This window comes from Sinohyriopsis cumingii, chromosome 8 (assembly GCF_028554795.1).
Source record: "Sinohyriopsis cumingii isolate HCF-2022 chromosome 8, ASM2855479v2, whole genome shotgun sequence".
NCBI classification, from domain to species: domain Eukaryota; kingdom Metazoa; phylum Mollusca; class Bivalvia; order Unionida; family Unionidae; genus Sinohyriopsis; species Sinohyriopsis cumingii.
Window position 1 is genome coordinate 93,169,601 of NC_142968.1, and position 24,269 is coordinate 93,193,869.

The 24,269-nt window shown below is 36.1% G+C and overlaps 1 protein-coding gene across 1 annotated transcript in view; it reads right to left on the reverse strand.

Annotated features, from left to right (window-relative positions):
• The window catches only part of LOC149794153 (coronin-2B-like), a 174,938-nt gene that overhangs the window by 52,489 nt on the left and 98,180 nt on the right, over positions 1-24,269 (reverse strand). The window contains exons 10-12 of the mRNA XM_089968234.1: positions 11,746-11,842; positions 7,455-7,567; positions 8-121 (exon numbers count right to left, since the gene is read on the reverse strand). Of these exons, the coding sequence (XP_089824360.1) occupies positions 8-121; positions 7,455-7,567; positions 11,746-11,842 (324 nt within the window). The remainder of the gene's footprint in view (positions 1-7; positions 122-7,454; positions 7,568-11,745; positions 11,843-24,269) is intronic.

Sequence of the window (24,269 nt, forward strand, 5' to 3'; positions counted from 1 at the left end):
GACTGACCTTCATTGAGATAAGGATGGGCTCTCTGTTCTGGCCACTAATCCACTCATCAGCTGTGAGAGACGATACTGAACTGGCTGTTGGAGGGAAAATGTCCTCTTGGAAATCCTCCGACTGAAATAATGCATAAACATATCATAAATTATTCCAATTTCTTTTTATCAGCTATATCTTAACCCAGTGCTATAATGGGAATGATTTTGTGAAACTGTTGACTGATGGCAATATCGACACTAATTACCACAATAATATAATTACCACGATAATATAATTACCACAATAATAACTAGGGGAGACATCATGCACCTGTGCCTCGTATCGATATGATTAATGATACACAGCCTGTGATATGATACATTTTGATACACATATGAACTTGATGGTCTTCACTCTTTGGAGGGTAAGTGGTGCCCTTTTATGTATGTGGACATTCCTGGTTGTATTTCCAGTATGCATATTACAGACAGACATATAGTTATATATTTATATGCTATTCACATTGATGAGAAGATAACAAAAGTACTTTCAAACAGACTACCTGTTGGTTGACAGTGAGTTTTATTCAACATTTTAGGCCACTTTCATTTGCTGGATAAATATCTCTGCATAAAAGAGAAATTCCTAATTTGTTGCCCATGTACAATTTAAGGAGAGATAGTGACAAGATTTTCTCTTGAGGCTGACCTCTCCCTTTGAAGGGGTAATATACACAGATAGCTTTTGCAGCTGGGAAACTGATCTTCATGATTGTTATGTACAATTTTTCAGATCTCACAGACATTATAATTTGGATATACCTGGTCCAAAATAGGATTCTTTACTAGCATAAACTCTGTTGACTCAGTGGTTTACTGACTACTACGCCAGATTTCTTATCAGTTCCATAAAACTATAGAGTTTTTAGTACTTCAATGCCATAGTCTGCTGGTATAGACAGGTGTTTAAATAAATATCCTTACTGCTTAATTTCACTTTTTTAATCTTTTAACCCTAACAGAGATATATGGTTTTGCACAATTCATGCAATCGCTCACCCAGGCAGCATGTCTGTTTAAATACTTTACATATCAATGACTTTGTGCAATACTTCCTGCTTGTCACACAGGGAATAAGCTACATTAATTTCTGATTGGTTGTTACTGTTTATCCTGGACTGGAACAAGCAATAACCAATGAGAATTCAGCGTAACATTTAACAGTGTGACACACCGGAGGTGTAGCTTTCAAATTGACCAAAGTTGCTCAACATAGTAACTTCACAAAAAAGTAGTTATTAAATGATGAGTAAAGTACTTCATTATACATGTGGAACACGTTTGGAATGTATAGTATATGCCGAACATGCTGCTAGGTTAAGATAATTAGCATGGAATGGTGTGTGTGTGAGAGGGGAAATTATGAACCATGTCCCTTTGTGTTAATTGATAGATAGCGAGCGAGTATTCTCAATTTCTCAATAGTCTTTTTCGTTTTTGCTAATAAAAATGAGTGCCTGTTACTGCAGATGCTGTTTTAGAGAAATCCTAATTTTAAAAAATAATAAGGCAAACTAATAATAATTATTCATGACTGGTGGATATCATTTGTATCGATTTTCCATCTCTTGTATTTATATGTGTATTGTTACAGCAAAAGTATCAATGCATCAATATATAGTTTCACCCCGAATAATAACAACCTAGAATTAGCCAGTATTCTCCCAATATTGGAACTGAGGACTGGACTAATACAGACTTGCCAATCTCCCAGGCAGTGTTGAGGTAAGTTCTGTGACTTAATTTTTCTGAGGTGGTTGAGATGTTTTGTGTTACCTCAAAATGCAATGCTGCACAACTGAAAATAAGAACTCTACTCACATAAGCCCTTGCAAACTGACAGGAAATTCAAATTTTGATAAAATAAAATGTTTTCTTTCAAGAATTTACTTAGATTTCCCAAAAATTAAAAGTGATATACTAAGCACTGTCAAATATTATCTTATGCACCTACACAAATAAGTTCACAACAATACATATATTAAATGCCTTCTCTGTCAGTGTCCACTTGCCACTGACTATCATAAAATCTGATAGCAAGTGTTTTCTCCAGCTTTACAAACTGGCATCTGAACAGACTGTGGCTTATAAAGGCATTCACACCACTAGCTACTCCCTGCCCTTGAAGCAGGAAGTCTGATTTTGGTTGAGATTGTAATCTGGTGATCAAAATGATCCAAGATCAGTTCCACTGCCAGATGGGTCATCTGCAGAAGGCGCAATTACAAGATGCCAAGATATAACTGGTTTGCTTCCATATTGTGAAGACCAAGTAACTGAAGAATGTCCCTTGCCAAAATGAACATCCTGGCATACATCTTCTGCAACTTTTGAATGATAGCCATTATGCCAGAAGGGCCATCTGCAGAGGGCACATGTGCAAGAGGCCAAGATATAACATGTCTGCCTCCATATTGTGTAGGCCAAGGAGTTGTAGAAGGTCCCTTGCCAAAATGAACATCCAAGCAGACATCTTCTGCAACACACGAATGACACAGCCAATGAAATGGTTTGATAAAAGTTAGAAACTCCATATCTAAATGAACAAACGGTTGAGAAGGACAAGATCAGACTTTTCCACATTGACTATCCATACTAAAATGTGGTCTGCCAGGAGTAGGATGCAGCTTCTGTAGGAATGGTCAAGCAATGTAATGTTTGCCATTCTGGCAGAACAGAACCAAACAACCAAAGCTACATAAAAGACAAAATATAGGTGATAGTGAACAGAGATGCATATTATAAGCATGTTTCATAATTCTAGAATGAACAGTGAGCCAGGGAAATAACCTTCAAACACAAAAGGAAACCATGGTCACTGAAGCATAACATAGATCAAAGTAACTTCATTTTGTTATAATGGTGCAGTAAAACTAATATACACCCATTACTAATGCCAAATTTTACTACATACCCACACCCCACCCACCCCATTCCACCCCCATTTGCATACATTTTGGGCTTGACAAGCTGATGTTCAAAGTTGGGAGCTGTCTGCCAATCCAGTACTTGTAATGTTTGGTTGGGTTTTTAAAAAAACTGAAGCAAGTGATTCTTGTGAAAGTCATCTTTTCATGTCTATTTCAATAGACAAAGGGCAATAACTTTTGCCCATTACCTCCCTCGGCACAACCAGGTGTTGCTAGTTTTAAGCCAAGTGAGATAATAACAAGTATATTTACATGGCAGGGTGGTTGGGAGGGTATTTAAGTAATGTGATTGGGTAAGTATTCTTGGAGAAACATAATTTACTAAAACATTTGCTTTCTCCTTTGAATACGGTCCACAATCTCATTACTTTAGGAGAATAAGACAGGATGATAGGATGCTGAGCATCCAACCTCTACCTGCATTCGAACACGAGGCTTACAGATACAGATCGAAAATCCTTCAGCAGTAATCTTCGTGAAGTGACTCTGATCTGGTGAGACATCAGGGTACACCAAGCATACAACCCACTTCAACCACGAAGAAAGGGCTTGAAGGGCAATATTCTGTGTTGCAGCTCACACCATAATGAAGAGGCATTTACATGTGTCACTAATTGTCTATGCATTTCAAATAGAGCTTAAGAGCTCAAAAAGGACTTTGCATGGTTGCAGTTCTCAACTTGTCTATGAAAGAGAGCGAGCAGTTACGACTCTTTGGTTACCGACAGATGGTAAACTATTTTGTACTACAAGGGCTAGTTGTGTCAAGATAACCAATGAACACTCCAATTGGAACTAAGGAAAGTTTGGGTCGGCATAAGGAGCATGCAGCTCGTTTACCCTGTATGTGGAAGCTAAAGCTATCAGGGAACATGACCTGTAAAATAGTGACTTTAGCAAAGTATAGGCTAGATGTTCAGATGGATTCAAATCAAGCTAATGTTAAAACCCATGATTGGGTCCATTGGGAGACAGAATGATTTTGTTCGACTGAGACGAAAAATGTCTAAAAGATTCAAATGGTATAAATCCTGCCCAAAATCAAGTTCACCATGATGAGAGAATGTGTTCAATATGGGGATGAAGACTTTGATAGGATTGGAGCCAACTGTTTCTTCTCAAAGAGCCAGAAAAAAGGTCAGCATGTTGAGGGATTGAGGCCCGCAGAGAGACGATGTTGCTGGTATGGCACCTGTCATTGAGAACATACCACTTTCCCTATAAACCTTCAGAGTGGAAGGCCTTCTGCTCTTGAGATTTTCTCAACAATCAAAGGTTTTAAATTGTCTTGAAATGCTGTCCTGATAAGAGAAAAGCACATAGAAGAGGATGGTCCAGTAGATTACTTTTGGGTATCAATACCATGGGAGCTGAGGCAAATGCCTACAACCACTCCCAAATGATTGACAGTGCATCCACACCCAAGCTTATGGGTCTGGAACTGGAGAGAAAAAGGTGGGTAGTTTGTGATTCCACCTTCTTGCAAAGACGTTGATCATTGAATGCCCTCAAATTACACAAATCCGAGTGAGGACCAATTGATGGAGAGACTATTCTGTGTGAAGAAGTAGACCTTTTCTGGTTAGAGTGTCAGCCAAGACATTGAGTCTGCAGGGAATGTGTCTGATTTGTACACTGATATTGAGATTGTCGCACCAACGTGGAAACTACCAAATCAGAACACATAGGTGAGGTGATTTGGTGCCTCCCTGTTTGAGGAAATAGCTCATCACCATAGAGTTGCCAGATCCTAATGAGAACCATTTCTGCCATAGAATCGATCTTTGCAAAAGTGAAAGACATTGATGACAGCCTTCATTACTAAGATATCAATGTGTAGAGGCTGTTCCCCTGGCTCTCACATGTTCCTTAAAATAGTGAAGGTTGGTAATAGGTGGGAACCTCTACCGTGTGCACTGGCATCTGTACCTACCATTATTTCCACTTGGGGCTTCTCCAGCATGATTCTGATGGTCAGCCAACCTGGGTTGCACCACTGATGCTGGAATGATCAAATCTTGGGGGTGATCAAGAGGACTTAAAAAGGGGTACCACTGTAGTCACAATGTCTGCATCAAAAGGACAGTTGAGCAGGATCAAGTCTGCTGCCGCATGGAATAAACCGAGGAGTTGCAAAAACTTTCTTGCTGAAGTAAGTCCTGTTGGAAATGGACTCCATAAGCTTGATGATTCTGATTATCTGAACACAAAGAAGTGACACCAGATTTTGGCTGGTTAAATTCTATGTTGGACAAAATTCAGGGATGGACAGGTCTGATTTTCCCAGTTCACTAGAAAGCCTGGATGATCTTAAAGAGAGAGGAGATTGTTCTTGCCTTGGGGTAGAACAGAACTTACCATATGTTACTGGAGTAGTCATCCAGGTAAGCTGCCATAGCTGCAGATGACATCAATTGGAACAGGGTGACGATGTAATCCAAAATCTCAGTAAAAGCACAAGGGCTGATGTTGAGGCCAAATTGAGAACTCTGAACTGATAAACTGTGTTGCAGTCAGCAAAACAAAGAAAATGTTCTTGACATGGGGTTCATATAATGTTCTTGACATGGGGTTGATAGGGATTGATAAAATGTTCTTGATGCAGGGTTATTAAGAATTGACATAATGTTCTTGACATGTGGTTGATAGGGGTTGATATAATGTTCTTGACATGGGGTTGATAGGGGTTGATATAATGTTCTTGACACAGGGTTGATAAGGATGTCAAAAATATAAGTTGCTCAGATCGAGACTGATGGCATACTCATTCCATCATACAGAAAGCGGACTTAACTCTCTGTCTCCATCCTGAATTGGTTTAAGTGACTCTAGTCGATGATGGGTCTCAACTTGCTGTTTGCTTTCCAATAAACAGCCTTGAATAAAACACCTGAGATTGTGGTCCTTGCACAAGTTTCACTGCAGTTGTGTTTCTGAGCAACTGTATCTCCTCTTGTAAAAAGGCATCCTTCTCCCAATCTGATGGTGCATCCATGAAGAGGGAGATGAGGAAAGGGGAGGGGGTTGGATGAACGAAACCTGAAGCCCCTACAAAATAACCTGGATCACCAAACAAGTTTGAGCCAGTAAGCCTGAAAACATGGGGGTCAGCTGCCCATGGGTTGGCTGCCAGCAGGCAGTGAAAAGGGTATGTCAAGGCTTATGGTCGGTAGCTTCAAGGCAGAGCAAGTCTGTTTCTTCCCACTTCTGTATGATTGTCATTGGTTATGCTGTGGTCTCCTGGCTTTGCATCCCATGAGATTAGGTCAAAATTGACCATAACCATCAAGCCATTAGCCATAGTAACCTGAGCTGCTCAATTAAGGTCCCAAACATTCCTGGCTGTCACATCCCAGGCCTGGCTATTTGTGGATTGTTTGTTGAGCTGGAAGATTGCCAATGAGGCCAAATCTAACCAAGCGGATGTGTATGGCTGCCAAATTTTAGTCAAGAATCAGAAGATCTGTATTAAAGGCACTGGAGTGCATCTGATACCAACCTGAGGAAGAAGATGCTGGAACCTGGAACCTGGTAGACTTCCAAACTCTGAAGTTGCGCATGTATCATTCAAATGACATTCTGCTAAGACAACACAAAAAAAAATTAAAGCAGAAATTAGTAATGTATTGAAATTACTGTCACATAAAACAGAGATGTAAAAGTATTGTATCAGAAACCTACGGCCCTGTTATGAACTTATGTGCATTGCTTAGTTAATAATTAAACCACAATTCTTTCAAAGCAGCACGAAATATGAATAAACTAAGCATAAATATCTAGCAGCACTTTTAGAATTTTGCTAATAAGAGCCCTGTAACAGACTGATTAAGCGAACAAAGTCAAAGGCATACTAGCTCATAATGACCATGCAAAAGGTCAATGATAGGCGTGGTGGGATGGTGGTCTTAAAAGATGAAATTCTAAAAGGTGAAAAAATCACTCAAAATTGGTAGAAACTGTAAGAAAGTGTATAAAATCTGCTGTAGATCAAAAAGTCCACACAATAGTAACCAAAAAGGAATGTTGTATGGGCCCATAGAAACACAAAAGCAGCTAGACTGTCAGACGATAAACTGTACAGCAGAGAAGCTAAAAAATAGTGACAACTGGTGGTGACAAGGGAAGGTCATGGGCAAGAGTTATTACCCTCTTTCTATTAAAATAGACAGCAGAAGACAATTTTTGTCTTTTAGCAGGGCTGGATTCGCTAGGTAGTAGGCTAATATTGCTAATGTAATGTGCTGGCAAACACATTTGAAGGAAAAAAGACAGATCTGGATCTGTGCAGTTTGCAGCTGTATCCAAGTTATAAATGAGTATATAAAGCAAATCTTAGTGTTTATACTCACTACAAGGGGAACTGCTTAAAAGTTGTAAACAAGGGGAAAGCTACAGATTTTGAGCAATCTTTTGGTATTTTAACATAACTATTGCATGAAATGATACAATTCAGACTATGTCAGATTCAGGTTATGCTTTTACCTTTCTAGGAACTATCATGGAAATGGGCTCCACAAAGTTTTTGGCAGCATGGAGCTTGTAAAACCTCATTATCTCACATTTATGTGGATCACAGCCTCGCTTGGGCATCACACCTTAATAAAAAAAGGAAATATTCTTATCACTGGAGACTGCTGTACTTATATTAGTCAAAACCATGTGAAACTATAGATGTTATTATGCGCTGGCATAGCTGATAAAGTATCCATCCACTTTCTTCTGTGAAGATATTACTTCCCACACCATCAGACTGGTAAAAGATTTATCTAGTTGAAAGGCAGAACATGACACCAGCAGCAAAGATATATCACAGCAACCTCAGTTTTATGCACAATATTAACTGTAAATAAAATGGTAATTCTGTGACAATGTGTCTATCGATGATCAGCTGAGGTGACTCATTTTTGGAAGCATGACATCTTTTCATTTAAATCACAATGCAGTTAACATGGATCAAAAATTCCCAAACATAAAACGTTTCCAGAATGAATCAGAATTGTAACAAGGTAATTAATATACAACTGTTGCCAAAGTAAAAGAGATAATTGTATCGTGTCTATGCTTTGTGGGTGAAAGAAAATAGCAGGCAACAGCGACCTCTTTCAACCTGGATTTCCCCTTTTTATCCCAAACTATCAGATTGGTGTTGACCATTACTAAGCTTATAAACTGTTAAAATTGACAAGTCATGTTGAGTAAGGTCTTAAAAGTTTGTCAGTGGGACCCAGTTTCGGTATATTTAACATATTTATTCCAAAATACCCAAACCAGAGCTTCAATCGCAACAGCTGAAAAGTTACAAAAAAAATTAGCATGGATACCAACAATTGGGGGAAAACTGAAACAAGTAGGTCTATCTGTTTTTGGTATATGAAAATGCATTCACGAACCCCTGTGCCAGCGCATAATTAATGGTGTAGTAAAACCTGTAAAAATTCACAATATATTAAAAGGTTTGAACACAGAAAATTATAAAATAAATTATATTTTATTTCTGGGCATAACTCCAATATTCTGCTATAGCTCAAAATTAATATTTGATTTCTATGGATACCTTCTCTTTAAAACATTTATGCCAGCACTCTATACTGACCTGGTGAGAAAAACAGTAACATGTCCTTAAACTAATTTATCTTAAAACATTTCATCACCATCATTAAATTTTAAAAAATTCTCTTCAGAATAAAAACCATGCACCCTTGTAGTTTTCTGAATACTTAGTGCATAAAGTTCACAACATCATAGCACCATTTGTGTTCTTTTTCACAACATTTCTGTTACCTTCTTAGTCTCTTCTCTTGAAAATATTTGCGATCATGCAATTAACAACCAAAGCCATTTTTCTACAAGTTCTACAAAAGATTGATTTAATTATTATTATAGTGACTGGTGGTAAATTTCACTTCTCCAATAAATGAGTGACTGTTGGATTTTTGTGATCCATTGGCAAAATCACTAATCAAGGGATAGCATATCAATTTCAAACGTGTTCTCTACACAAAATGTCTTGAAAACATGGATCCAACTGCATCGTTCTTGTCAATCATTAATGCAGAATGTCAGTGTGACCCTTTGACTGAGATCTCATCCTCCTTGATATTTACACTGGATTTTATGACCCAATTTGCACGTATTAAATTGAAAATGACCACCATGGATAATTTCGCATCAAGTTCAACAGCAACCACACTATATCCACAATATAGATATCATAAAGCATGTATAAATGTGAACAGTCAAAAACAAAGTCAAAGTCTGAATTTAAAGATATTGCTGCTGACAACTTATTTTCAAACAAGATTTCTTTTTTTTAAAAGTGGCATACATTTTGAAGGATAGCTACTGAGAAAGTACTTTTGTCATCAATACTCAATACCTAATCCTGTACTCTCTTCATTATCCACATAATAAAATTACCTAATTCTGTACTCTCTTCATTGTCCACTTTATAATATTACCTAATTCTGTACTCTCCTCATTGTCCACATAATAAAATTACCTAATCCTGTACTCTCTTCATTGTCCACATAATAATATTACCTAATCCTGTACTCTCTTCATTGTCCACATAATAATATTACCTAATTCTGTACTGTCTTCATTGTCCACATAATAATATTACCTAATTCTGTACTCTCTTCATTGTCTACATAATATTACCTAATCCTCTACTCTCTTCATTGTCCACATAATAATATTACCTAATCCTGTACTCTCTTCATTGTCCACATTATAAAAGTACATAATCCTGTACTCTCTTCATTGTCTACATTATAAAAGTATCTAATCCTGTACTCTCTTCATTGTCCACATAATAATATTACCTAATCCTGTACTCTCTTCATTGTCCACATTATAAAAGTACATAATCCTGTACTCTCTTCATTGTCTACATTATAAAAGTATCTAATCCTGTACTCTCTTCATTGTCCACATAATAATATTACCTAATCCTGTACTCTCTTCATTGTCTACTTAATAATATTACCTAATTCTGCACTCTCTTCATTGTCCACATAATAATATTACCTAATCCTGTACTCTCTTCATTGTCCACATCATAAAAGTACATAATCCTGTACTCTCTTCATTGTCCACATAATAATATTACCTAATTCTGTACTCTCTTCATTGTCTACATAATAATATTACCTAATCCTGTACTCTCTTCATTGTCCACATTATAAAAGTACCTAATCTGTACTCTCTTCATTGTCTACATAACAATATTACCTAATTCTGTACTCTCTTCATTGTCTACATAATAATATTACCTAATCCTGTACTCTCTTCATTGTCCACATAATATTACCTAATCATGTACTCTCTTCATTGTCCACATTATAAAAGTACCTAATCCTGTACTCCCTTCATTGTCCACATAATAAAAGCACCTAATCCTGTACTCTCTTCATTGTCCACATAATAATATTACCAAATTCTGTACTCTCTTCATTGTCTACATAATATTATCTAATCCTGTACTCTCTTCATTGTCCACATAATATTACCTAATCATGTACTCTCTTCATTGTCCACATTATAAAAGTACCTAATCCTGTACTCTCTTCATTGTCCACATAATAAAAGTACATAATCCTGTACTCTCTTTATTGTCCACATAATAAAAGTACCTAATCATGTACTCTCTTCATTGTCCACATTATAAAAAGTACCTAATCCTGTACTCTCTTCACTGTCCACATAATAATATTACCTCATCCTGTACTCTTCATTGTCTACATAATAATATTACCTAATCCTGTACTCTTCATTGTCTACATAATAATATTACCTAATCCTGTACTCTCTTCATTGTCCACATAATACTATTACCTAATCCTGTATTCTCTTCATTGTCCACATAATAATATTACCTCATCCTGTATTCTCTTCATTGTCCACACAATAATATTACCTAATTCTGTACTCTCTTCATTGTCTACATAATAATATTACCTAATCCTGTACTCTCTTCATTGTCCACATAATATTACCTAATCATGTACTCTCTTCATTGTCCACATAATAATATTACCTAATCCTGTACTCTCTTCATTGTCTACATAATAATATTACCTAATTCTGTACTCTCTTCATTGTCCACATAATAATATTACCTAATCATGTACTCTCTTCATTGTCCACATTATAATATTACCTAATCATGTACTCTCTTCATTGTCCACATAATAATATTACCTAATCATGTACTCTCTTCATTGTCTACATAATAATATTACCTAATCCTGTACTCTCTTCATTGTCCACATAATAATATTACCTAATTCTGTACTCTCTTCATTGTCCACATAATAATATTACCTAATCCTGTACTCTCTTCATTGTCCACATAACAATATTACCTAATTCTGTACTCTCTTCATTGTCTACATAATAATATTACCTAATCCTGTACTCTCTTCATTGTCCACATAATAATATTACCTAATTCTGTACTCTCTTCATTGTCTACATAATAATATTACCTAATCCTGTACTCTCTTCATTGTCCACATAATAATATTACCTAATTCTGTACTCTCTTCATTGTCTACATAATAATATTACCTAATCCTGTACTCTCTTCATTGTCCACATAATAATATTACCTAATCCTGTACTCTCTTCATTGTCTACATAATAATATTACCTAATCCTGTACTCTCTTCATTGTCTACATAATAATATTACCTAATCCTGTACTCTCTTCATTGTCCACATAATATTACCTAATCATGTACTCTCTTCATTGTCTACATAATAATATTACCTAATCCTTTCTGTGGAGCTGAAGACATATACTCATGTAGATAATGACAGAAGGGTGCCTCATTGTCCATTTCATAGTATCGAATATTGCCATCTCCCTAAAACAAAAATGTATGCCTTTTTTATCTTTGGATGCCTGAAAAGCGCACAATGATTTTACAAATATGATGATCTTTTCTTGGATCAAGTAACATACAACCATGTTTATACTGTGATAGTTAAATCAGACACATACATACAAACATACATACATACATACATACATACATACATACATACATACATACATACATACAATACATACATACATGCATGCATGCACGTACACAAATAATTACTACTCTATGGTACTAAAATAAGCAATACAAAAGAGAACCAACAAATTTTGTAAAATTCAACAAATAATTTATTTCCCATGAATACAAAGTGAAAAATGTAAAATGAAATCATGGCATTGCAAATTAAATCCCAAAAATTTCTAGAATTTCTAACACAAGTCCTAATATTTAAAGTTTTGTTGTTGTTGTTGTGGGGTTTAACGTCATTTTTCAGCACACGATAGGCTATACATGGCGGCCAGTTTTAATAGTGTTGGAAGAATCCAGGAAAATCCCGGAAAGAACCACCGACCCACGAGAAGCTAATGGCAAGCTTTCTCACATACCCACATTGGCCGAATCCGAGACTCGAACCCACGCAGACAGAGCTGAGATGGCAGTGATCCGTAATGGAGAGCACTTTAGACCACTCGGGGCCCCTTAAAGTTTTGAATAAATGTTAGTGATAATCCAAAGCTGAAAGCATTGATGTGCCTGTGGTGGTCCCATCTTGCAGTTATGTACCAACAGTCTTTTGTTGAATCATAATAATATAATCCAAGAATATATCCTTGTCTGAATTTCATTATAATTCCCAGTTAATGTCTCTTTCCAAGCACATAATTTACACGATGAGCACTTTGTATTTCCTGTGAATAAATAATTTTAATAAATAATTTCCAGCACAAATGAAATAATGGATACAACAATATTCTGTCTCAATATCTTATAGCATGATTTAATAATATTTTGAGTAACATGATTATATAGCCGTCTACCTAACCTCTGGTCCCAATTAGCATTTTCTACACCAAAAAAAACTAATACCTGATGGAAAATTTCATTCTGGAAGGTTCCAAATATTTACAATATAAAATCTTAGTCATAATTAAAAGATTTGTTACTAAAATTATAATACAAATATGGAAAACACAACGTCTTTGATCAGGTAAATGTTTGCTACTATTAATAACTGAATAATTATCATAATACTAAACCCACTCATATTTAAAATATTAGCTATGTATTAGTTTTTTTACAGAATAAAACAAAAATCAATGATTCAGGTTAGGTAGAATAGGAACTTGATATTGCAAAAATACAATTATCCATAGTAAATAATAAAAAAGTAACAAGCAATGCAAATTAAATATACATGCTATCACACAAACCTGTCAATTGAACAGTTTGGGCAAAACATGTTGCCAAGATTGAACATTAAGTTATACTCACTAAGCTATACTGACATTGCAATTTTAAGGAAAAACAAGTGTTCCTGCAAGATACCCATGCTGCATGGAAAGCAAGCTGTCATACATACATTGATGTATTTTGGGAATATAAGGCAGTCAAGATAGAGATAGAGTTGAGGGAGTGCCCATCACTATAAAGGCTCCACCAAGTGTCCTGGCTAGTAGAGGAGAAATTCAAAATATGAGCAGGGAAGCAAAGATACATTGTCAAGTTCTGGAACAGTGAAAAGTTTTTAATTCTAGCCACATTTAGATGTCATTTTGTTTTTAAGTATGTAAATATGTATACTGGTGACTTTTGGATTTTTTTTAAAAATTGCATTTTCAAAGACTAGGTATTTCTAAATTTAAGATGGAAAGTGCTAAAATCAGAATGGCTATTACAGATGAAGGGAAGTCATTATGTTTTCTAGGGACAGAACTTGAAAATTACTTAGAGCAAGGGTTAGTGAGAGCAAAAGAGGAAGCAGAGAAAGAGAAATCATTGCTTAAAGCAACAGAGGAAGCAAAGAAGAGATTATGTAAGGGAGAAAGAGAATAACAATTCCATAGGCAAATGAAATTGAAACAGATGGACAGAGATAAGGAAATAGAATTGAAAGAAAAAGAGGCAAAGATAAAGGAAAAAGAGGCATCAATAAAGCAGATAGAGAATGAGGGGGAAATAAACTTAAGGGAGATAGAGAAGGTTAAGGAAATTGAATTGGAAAGTATTCAATTAAAATTAGCTCCAAGTTCAGTCCCAATTCCATAGACAAGAAGAGATTCAGATATTAAACCAAATATGCCAATAATTATTGAAGAAACTGATGACAGATGCATATTTGTATCACTTTCAACAACATGCTATATATGGTAAATGGACTACAGATAAATTATATACATTTCTTGCCACCTTGCTGACCAGTAGGGCCTATTTAATCTATCTTAATATGACCATAAAAACTGATATTACTAATGATGCTTTAATAGAAGGGTTGTTGCAATGTTTTCACTGCTCAGATGAAAATGTACAACAGAAATTTAGTTCTGCATGTTCATAGTTGATGATACCTTTCAGGCTTTTGCCTTGCACATTTTGACCTAGCCACTTATTTATGTGAAAAACAGTAATGTAACTTTCAAGACATTATAGTAACTGCCAACAACTACCATGAGGCCCAGCCTGATAAACCCTTGGCCGTTGATTCAAAAGCAAGTGGATTCACTTCATCTACTGTACAACACAGGTCTAAATTTAGGAATAACAATGTTGGCCACAGAAGATGAGGGGTTATTCACATCCTCGTAGCTCAAATGTACCCCTAAATACGGGGGCTGAGTGGTCTAAAGCGCACACCGTTCCGGATCACTGCCATCTCACCTCTGCGTGGGTTTGAGTCCAAGGCTTGGCTAGCGTGGGTACGTGGGAAAGCCTGCCAGTAGCTTCTCATGGGTCGGTGGTTCTGGGTTTTCCAGGATTCTTCCTCCACCAGTTATACTGGCTGCCATGTAAAGCCTATCTTGTGCTGAAAAATGGCGTTAAACCCTAGAACCACAACAACCCCCAAATGCACATTACAGCCACACAAAGCAGGCTGATAAGCACAATTCTAGCTCTAATACGTGCTGAAAGTTTAATCAGCCAGTACGTTTAGCTAGGAACTGTAAGAAACCATCTATCACTTATGTTGGAATAAGGACAGGTTCCTGTGATGGGTGCCCTTGTGTGAGCAAATTAAAATGGAAAAGAAAACATATTAGATTGTGGCCATTATCTACCCGTGCTTGTAGCAAAGAAACATGATGGCTTAAGATCACTCTCAATTGCCAAGGGTAGAGTAAGACCCCAGATCATCAGTGTTATGCGACAATGGGTGTACCACAGTGGGGATACCCAAATCATTAGTGCATCCAAATGAACATACTGGAGTTCCATCCTTTGTGTCATGTTCTCTGGTACTGTAGAAAAATTCCCGGTAATAGAAATGTCAATAGGTACTGTGCATTTCAAGGGCAAAGTTGTTGTTGTTGTTGTTGTTGTTGTTGTAGTAGGGTTTAATGCCATCTTTCAGCACAAGATAGGCTATACATGGCGGCCAGTATAAATGGTGGAGAAAGAACCTAGGAAAACCCTCACATACCCACATTGGCTAAACCCGAGATTCAAACCCACGCAGACAGGTGGCAATGATCCATAATGGTGAATGCTTTAGACCACTCTGTCACTTGCGGCCCCCAAGGGCAAAGTAAAGGCATGTGTAATTGATAACCCCATTGTTGACCTTATCTTAGGTAATATAAAGATTGTCAATGATACTGTGCCCATTCCTGCAAATCATGACATTGTATGCCAGTACAGACATGAGTTCAGGTAGCAAAAAGGGAAACACCAACCCTTCCCCTAAAAACTGATGTTTATACACCTGGATATCGATCCTGAAAAGTTAGAGATGTTATAAAACACTGACCCTTCATTAGCTCCATTAAAGGCTAAAGCAAAAACAAGAGAGAGTGGGGAAATGAAGTTGTGTGTGAGTGATTTGGATTTTTTAACATAGCTTTAACAATTTTTCAGTCATATCACTATGACATCTGCAGTTTGGCAGTTTATAGTGATGTCTAGCACATGGGCATCATGCCGCAGACATGCAGCATGATGTCCCACCCAGTCACATTATCCTGACACCAGGCTGACCTGTCCTAATACTAACCTCTTAATGCTGAGTGCCAAGCGAGGCAGATGTTAGTACCATTTTTGTAAGTCTTTGGTATGACTCGGCCAGGGATCAAACCCATGACCGCCCACATCCAAGGGAAATGATGGTTGTTACACCATCTTTTTGTGAAAAAAGGAACACAGGAGTACATTTCACAATTAGTAGTACCTACTAATTTGCAATCACCTATCCTGCATACTGCCCATGACTCTATTATGAGTGGACATTTGGGTATAAAAAGAACTCTTACTAGGATATTAGAAGCATTCCTTTGGCTGGGAGTGCTTGCATACGTTTAATGACATTGTGTCTCATGTGACAATTGCCCAAAAAGTCGCCAATAGGCACATTCCAACAGCCCCACAAGAAAAATGACTGACACTCCTTCCAAGCAAGTGGCCATTGACTTAATTTGTCCAATTCACCCCATTACTGAGAATGGCCATCACTACATGCTGACAATGGTGGCTTTTGCAACTTAATACCTGGAAGCAGTAGCCCATACTCTGACTGAGTCATTGATTAACATGTTTTCAAAGAATAGGAATCCCCAAGGAAAATACTCAGCGATAGAGGGGCCCAGTTTACCTTAGACTGATCTCAGGAAAGAAATAACACGGCTACTATCTATCCAACAGTTGCATAGGAATCCATATGTTCTAGTAGAGTGTCTAATGGCACTTTAAAGACCATGTTATGTCATATGACACATGAACAACCCATTGATTGGGACAGATATCTCCTGGCATTACTCTTTGCCTACCAAGATTTTCAAATGAGAAGACCAGATTTACTCCCAACTACTCTATGGAAGGAACCTGCAAGGTCCCATGCAAATTCTTAACAAACCTTGGATCAGTTGAAATAAAGGGCAGGAAGGTAAAATCACAGTTCAGTATTAAAAGATTTGTGTAATCATTTGGCAGAAACATGCAAGCTTGCTCAGAGATCCATTACCAAAGCTGCTGGTAAGACCTATCATAATAAACAAGCTACTTACAGGTCCTGAAAGCCAGGTGACAAGGTACTGGTGCTATGGCCCACAAACACTAATCATCTCCTATTCTGTTGGAAGGGTCCATATTTAGATACAGAAACCATTAGTCCTTGCAATTACATAGCTCAGATAGGAACAAAAAGAAAAATATTCCATAACAATATCATCAAGAAATACAGTGAACAGAAAGAAGTCCAACCTGACTTTGTTGATATTATGACTATAGATTATGGGGTAAACATTCTAGAGGGGGTAAACATTCTAAGTCCATGATATTATCTCACTGCGCAGAAGAAAATAAATAAATAGGCAAAAGCTATGCCAATGTCAATTATCAAATCTTCACTTAGCATTGAAAGTTTTGTTCCAGTATTAAAGGAGTTCTAAAAGATATTTATTTTTGGATGACTTAATGTATGCGTCTCAAACAGCTAGATTACAAAATTCTCAGCATGATGTAATGTAATGATGCGTATATTTGTGCATTAATGTTAACTATATGTGGAAGAGATGAAAGTATGAATGGGGAATTTAAATTATTTATTGTGGATGGAATTCACTATGAATGTAGACATACATAATCATTTAAGCTCTCAAAGTAACAAGGAACTCTCTATCAAAGAGAACAAACTGAAAGATATTCAAGTTATTCAATGTGAAGGTGAATTCTCTAATGATGAGGATATATTTTTTAAAACTAAGTATTATAGTTTGTATGAACTGATCCAATAATACCAAACAGGACCCGTCTGTTGTCCTAAAGAGGGGAGGAATGTCACACAAACCCATAAAATTAGCAGTTTGGGAAAAACATGTTGCAAAGAGTAAATATAGGTTCTACTCACTGAGCTATATTAACAATGCAATTATAATGAAAAACATGTGCAAGATACCCATGCTGCATGGAAAGCAAGTTGTCATACATACACTGATGTATTTTGGAAATATAAGGCAGTCAAGATAGAGACAGGGGTGTAAGAGTGTGTATCTCCATAAAGGCCTCACCAAGCATCCTGGCCAGTGGAAGGAAAATTTGAAATATAAGCAGAGAAGCAAAGATATAATGTCGAATTCTGGAACAGTGAATAGTGTTCATTTGTGTCCATGGTTAGATGTTGTTTTGGGAAGAAAACATAAACATGTATATTGGTGACTTATGGATGAAAAACTGTAAATTCATGGAGCCAAACTGTAGTGATATTTGAACCAATATACAAGTGGGAAAATTGACTTGGACGAGTTCCCATTGTAGTGCAATGATAGAACTGTACAAATTAAAAGAGACAAATAACAGAACAGTTTTTATTAATCTCATTTCATTTAATATGTTATTATCGTCACGAGAGGTAGTGTTGGTGGGAATGTGGCAGTGTGTCCATTATTAGTGTTGTATGCCAATCAATGTAAAAATATTTGTGTATTTTTCATTTTCTGTCTTCATCTTTTGAGTGACTCTCACCTGTCTCAAACATTCACCCTCTCCAATCTTAAATATTTGACTAAGTGTTGAGGTTTTCATCACATGCCAGCACACACACATACACAACCCAACCCCCATAAATACTGTTTGTCTTAGGACAGAAAAATCATATTTTTCCTTGTTCCAAATCCAGGAAAAAGAACATTCAAAGAATTTGCCCTAGTCATTAACAAAATAGAAATCCCTCCTTCCACTTCAAAGAATACAGCACTTAATACAAAAGTCAGGCTTCAATCATTTATCTGAATATCATTAATACCTTAATTATACTTTATCTTGTTTTTTTTTTCTCTTGCTTTTCTACAAATAAATCCAAAGACAAAAGGAAATGAATAGATAATTTGTCCCATCTGTGGTGAGGTGCCATAACGCTTTACTACAAACAAATGAGGCTAATGTGGGCACGTGAGAAAGCTTGCCAGTAGCTTCTCATGGGTTGGTGGTTCTTCCCAGGTTCTTCCTCCACCATTAATACTGGCCGCCATGCATAGCCTATCATGTACTGAAATATGGCGTGAAACCCCATAACAACAACAAACAAATGATTATCCCAAAACGTGGTCTTATTCTAACCAATGCAGACATCATAATAACTCAAGTTACATCTACAGTGCTTACAAAACTTAATACTCAGAAATGTTCACTTAATATTCATTTTGTGATTTAAAGTTGCTAAGCACTTCATTTTCATGTTTATGATGGGCAACTACCATATATACTTGCTTACAATTCAGGTCAAACTGCAAATATCACTTATTCGGACATGCCAGTACATGATGCAATTTGAGTAATCAGTAGAACAAATAACAGAGACCCTGATTTGAGTGTGCATTATGCAAAGGCATATTATGGTCTATATTGTTTACATTTGGACCCAACGTATAAGTGAATATATACAATATTCTGCTGGTTATAGGACATTCAAGACTATTGGAATTCATTCAGGACATTCTACACTTTTGGGCTTGTGGCATTACATTTAAGATTATTATGTACACAACAAACAGATACACCTCTACCAATTCATCATGAACATTCACTTTTTCAGGCACAAGATGTACAGAGCAAAAAAATCACATATAGCAAATACTGTAAACACTGACAACCATGTGTCACACTCTACAACAAAACCAGCAAAAGAAGGAATTGATCTGAATGCACAACCTGACTCCAATCACCCACAGGATGAAACTAAATTAAAAGAAAGAACTAAATACAGCAGTTGCAACACTTTCCAAGAAATTACACTCCAAGCAATACCTCAGCAACTTCCAGGTGCCAAAAAACAGAATTAAAGACAGATCTCTCCTGATAGGATCTTCAATTACCAAAGGAGTTAGAACAATAGGATTATATATAACTAATGTAAAAACTCACTGTGGTGCAACAATTGATAATATTACAGAGAAAATACTGGAAATAGACATGTCTCCATATCATACTAAAATTCATCTCATTGGCGGCAATAATGGCCAATCTGTAAATGGCATGGAGTATGACAATGATGTTGTTGTTGTTGTTGTGGGCAGTGATCCATAACGGAGAGCACTTTAGACCACTCGGCCACTCGGGGCACCTATACATGTAGAAATTCAATGCTTAAAACCTCACCCTCAAATATCTAACAGGATGTCTAATTCTTGTTGTGTTGGTGTTGATAGCTTAGCTACATTACTGGGACTACTTGTCTATTTTCTTCCAGTAATAATGCCAATTCCTAAAGAGACAATATTTTATCAACTGATGTAAATATAACAACTTCTATCCACCATACAATATTTGGTTTAAATATGAATCGTTTTACGGTAGCTAATTTAAATATTCAGCATGTTATGCCTAACCGAGATGAAATTAAGTTATTGTTACATGAAAAAGGATGTCATTATTTTGGGATTATGTCAGAACTCTACAAGTCCTAATAACATATTCAGTACAGAGAATTCTAAACTAGAAAGGAAGGACAGAAATGGTCATGGAGGGGTATTCTGTTATACACTGCACATTTATTAAGCTCTAGAGGAAGGGAAGATTTAGAAATAGGCAATATAGAAACAATCTGGATTGAAATCTGCAAATAGATCCCCAAGGGATGATAAACTAAAACCTGAAAATGAACAGGCCTTTTTAACTGAAGAATATGAGACAATTTTTCTAGGTGACTTTAATATTGATCTTTTGAAATTATTTATAAACCAACAAGAATAACTGACAACAGTGCTACACTTAGTTGTTGTTGTTGTTGTAGGGTTTAACGCCATTTTTCAGCACACGATAGGCTATACATGGCGGCCAGTATTAATGGTGGAGGAAGAACCCAGGAAAACCCCATAAAGAACCACCGAACAACGAGAAGCTACTGGCAAGCTTTCTCACATACCCACATTGGCTGAATCCGAGACTCGAACCCACGCAGACAGAGGTGAGATGGCAGTGATCCCGAGTGGACAGCGCTTTAGACCACTCGGCCACTTGGGGGCCCCGCTACACTTAGTGACCACAAAATGTTAGTGAAATGAAAGTGCCTATTTATGCCATATGTGACCACTATGTGGTGTGTATAGTCACTCTCCATGTCTCTCTGTTGGACATCACATAGAAACATTGACCTGAAACGTTTTGATAAAGAGGAATCCTTTATGACCGGGTTCAAATGCCTTTTAATGAGTTGGAAAATATTTTTGACATTAACACTGCTCTTGACATGTGCTATGGACTTTTTAATAATGTTCTAAACAAACAAGTACCAACACAAAAAAACATAATGCATCAAACACCAATATTAACTTAAATGGATAGTATCTCAAATAAAGGAAAAGACTGAAAAAGCTGTAGAAAATGGTTAAAAAAGTAAACTTGTAATAAATTAATCGAAGAGAAGTTACTATGCAACATGTTTTAAAGAAAACAAACATTCTGTCTCCTAGTACAGTATTTGAATGAGCCAAATCCATCAAAACAGCACTCCTTTCCCACTCTGTTGAGTTATAATGACAGCACTGATTGTTCAGGGCAGGATATAGCTGACATTTTTAACCAGTTCTTTACTAATAATAAAAAAGTATATATTATGAAAGGGAACAAAATGGTTGTAACCCTGACTTCAACCCCATCATAAAATTTTAAAGGCTAAAGTTCATGATGGTCTACAATTTGCCAAAGATACTGTGAATAAAAGTGACATTCTCTATACTCTTAGCAAAATCAACACAAATATGTTGTGTGGTACAGATGAGGTGGGACCTAAAGTATTAAAGCTATCAGCATGATCTGTTACCTACATGTACTTGATTAATATATTTATTCAATATTAATTGAATATTAATTCAAGTGTCTTCCTAAATAAACTAAAGTGTGCTCAAATTACTCCTATTTTTAAACAAGGGTGTAGAAGTGATCCTGGAAATTATAAACACTTTTCTATACAACCAGTGTTATCAAATATTTTAGAAAAACATGTAGCAAAACAGGTTTGTAAGTACTTTAATACCTTTTCCTTTTTTCACAAATAGCAGTCAGGCAGACAGCATTCATGTCAAACAGCTCTTACAAAATTAAATAATCAACAGCTGGCATAATATTTCTAGATTTTAAAAAGCATTTGATCTAGTTTCACATGATATTCTCCTAAGTAATAAGCTACACTGTTATAGATTTCATGACCATAACAAATGTATTTAATTCATATTTATGTAATAGAAATCAACTAGACTGTATGAGAAATATCCACTCTACCACCTGTTATATAAGGCATGGTGTTCCACAAGACTCTCTGCTGGGTTCCCTTCTCTTTCTTTTGTTTATCAATTACCTTCCACTTTGTACTCTACACACAGTTACTGACAAATCTGCAGATGATGCAACAATTTCATCACCAAGTAGCTATGTCTACACCCTGGAATACAAACTAAGTTCAGACCTTACATCAGTTGAGCAGTAGTCAAAACAAAACAAGATGGTAATAAGTGAATCAAAGACAAAATGCACGGTTATGGGAACATCTAACAAACTTGCAAAGTTGAAGAAGACAGACATATCACTGGACATAAATGATCAGGCAGCTGAAAATGTAAACTATGAGACTCTATTAGCAGTGAATTTTGACAGAAGTCTTAAGTGGAAGAAACAAGTAGACAACATATGTAGGTCACACAGATCTAAAATTCCATTGCTTAAAGTAACTGACCAAATACTCTGGAATTCTTTACTATACTGCTTATATACTTCCAATGATTGACTACTGTCCATCAACATGGGCAAATTGAACTAGTTCCTAATTAGACTGAATTGACAAGCTTCAAAACCAAGCAGCTCAGATGATTCTAGATGTCCTCATTGAAACATCATCAGACATGTCCACTTGATGTCCCCACTGAAACATCATCAGACATGTTCACTTTATGTCCCCATGGAAACATCATCAGACATGTTCACAGAATTAAAAAGGTTAAAAATAGATGAGAGAATGAATTTTCTCAAAGCAGTTCTGGTTTTGAAATTTATCAAAGGAAATGGTGCAGAGTACATGACTAAATTATTCTAGAAAATGTCTTCTCCCTATAACCTATGATCAAATTTTAACAATATTTTAGAATTACCAAAACCTTTGCATTGAACAGTTCAACAAAAGTTTGCAGTATTCAGGGCAAAAATAAAGAACTCATTTCCTGCTCATATTTGATTTGCTGATTCAGTTAAACTCTTTACGCAAATGTTACATGCAGTATTTCAAACCTATATATTAACAAAAAAACAAGAAAATATTTACTACAGTGTTACTCTTCAAATTCATCACTTGCTTGTTTTGCTGTTATAGGGTTTAATGCCATTTTCAGCACAAGATAGGCTATACATGGCGGCCAATATTAATGATGGGGGAAGAACCCGGGAAAAACCCCGGAAAGAAACACCAACCCACAAGAAGCTACTGGCAAGCTTTCTCACATATCCACATTGGCCAAGCCCGAGACTCAAACCCATGCAGACAGAGGTGAGATGGCAGTGATCCATGATGAATAGCGCTTTAGACCACTTGGCCACTTGGGGCCCCTTGCTTGTTTTGTATCTTTTATATTAGCATAATTGTAAAAGTAGCTAAAAATGTCTAGTATATATAAATTCAGTGTATGAACATCTCTATACTTTTACATCTAAAGTTTTTTAATGAAAAAGTATTATCTTTATGTAAACTTTACCACATTTTGCAGAATAGCCTACTGGTATATCTAATAAGAAGAGATTATTATCTACAATGTATACATGCAGATGTTGCTAAAAGTAATTTTCAAAACATAGTTGCTGAAAAGAAGAAACAAAAATTTATATCTGCTGTTAAATCTTCCTACTTTCATAATGTATTTTACTATGTATTTGAAAATGTGCTTACTTAAAAACAGTCATTTTCACGAGAGAGAAACATTTGCATGAAGACATATGTATAAATAATTTGTAAAGGGCCTCTAGGGACATTAGCTGCATTTAACTGATATACCTTCTTTATATAAATAAATTATTATTATTATTAGTGAGAATTATTATTACTATATTTATTATTATTATTATTATTATTATTGATTCATTCACAATACATGTACTATATGTGTCTCTTGAATCTTCACTTTGTATTGTGGAGGAATAAGTAACTTTTTATTTTATTGTTCGTTTCACTTCCCCTTAGTTACGATTTCCCACCTATAGAGGACGCAACCGGAAATGATGTACATTTATCCCTACAAGACAAAGTACATGCTTCTTGTCAAAAAATAAAACACTATAAACTATG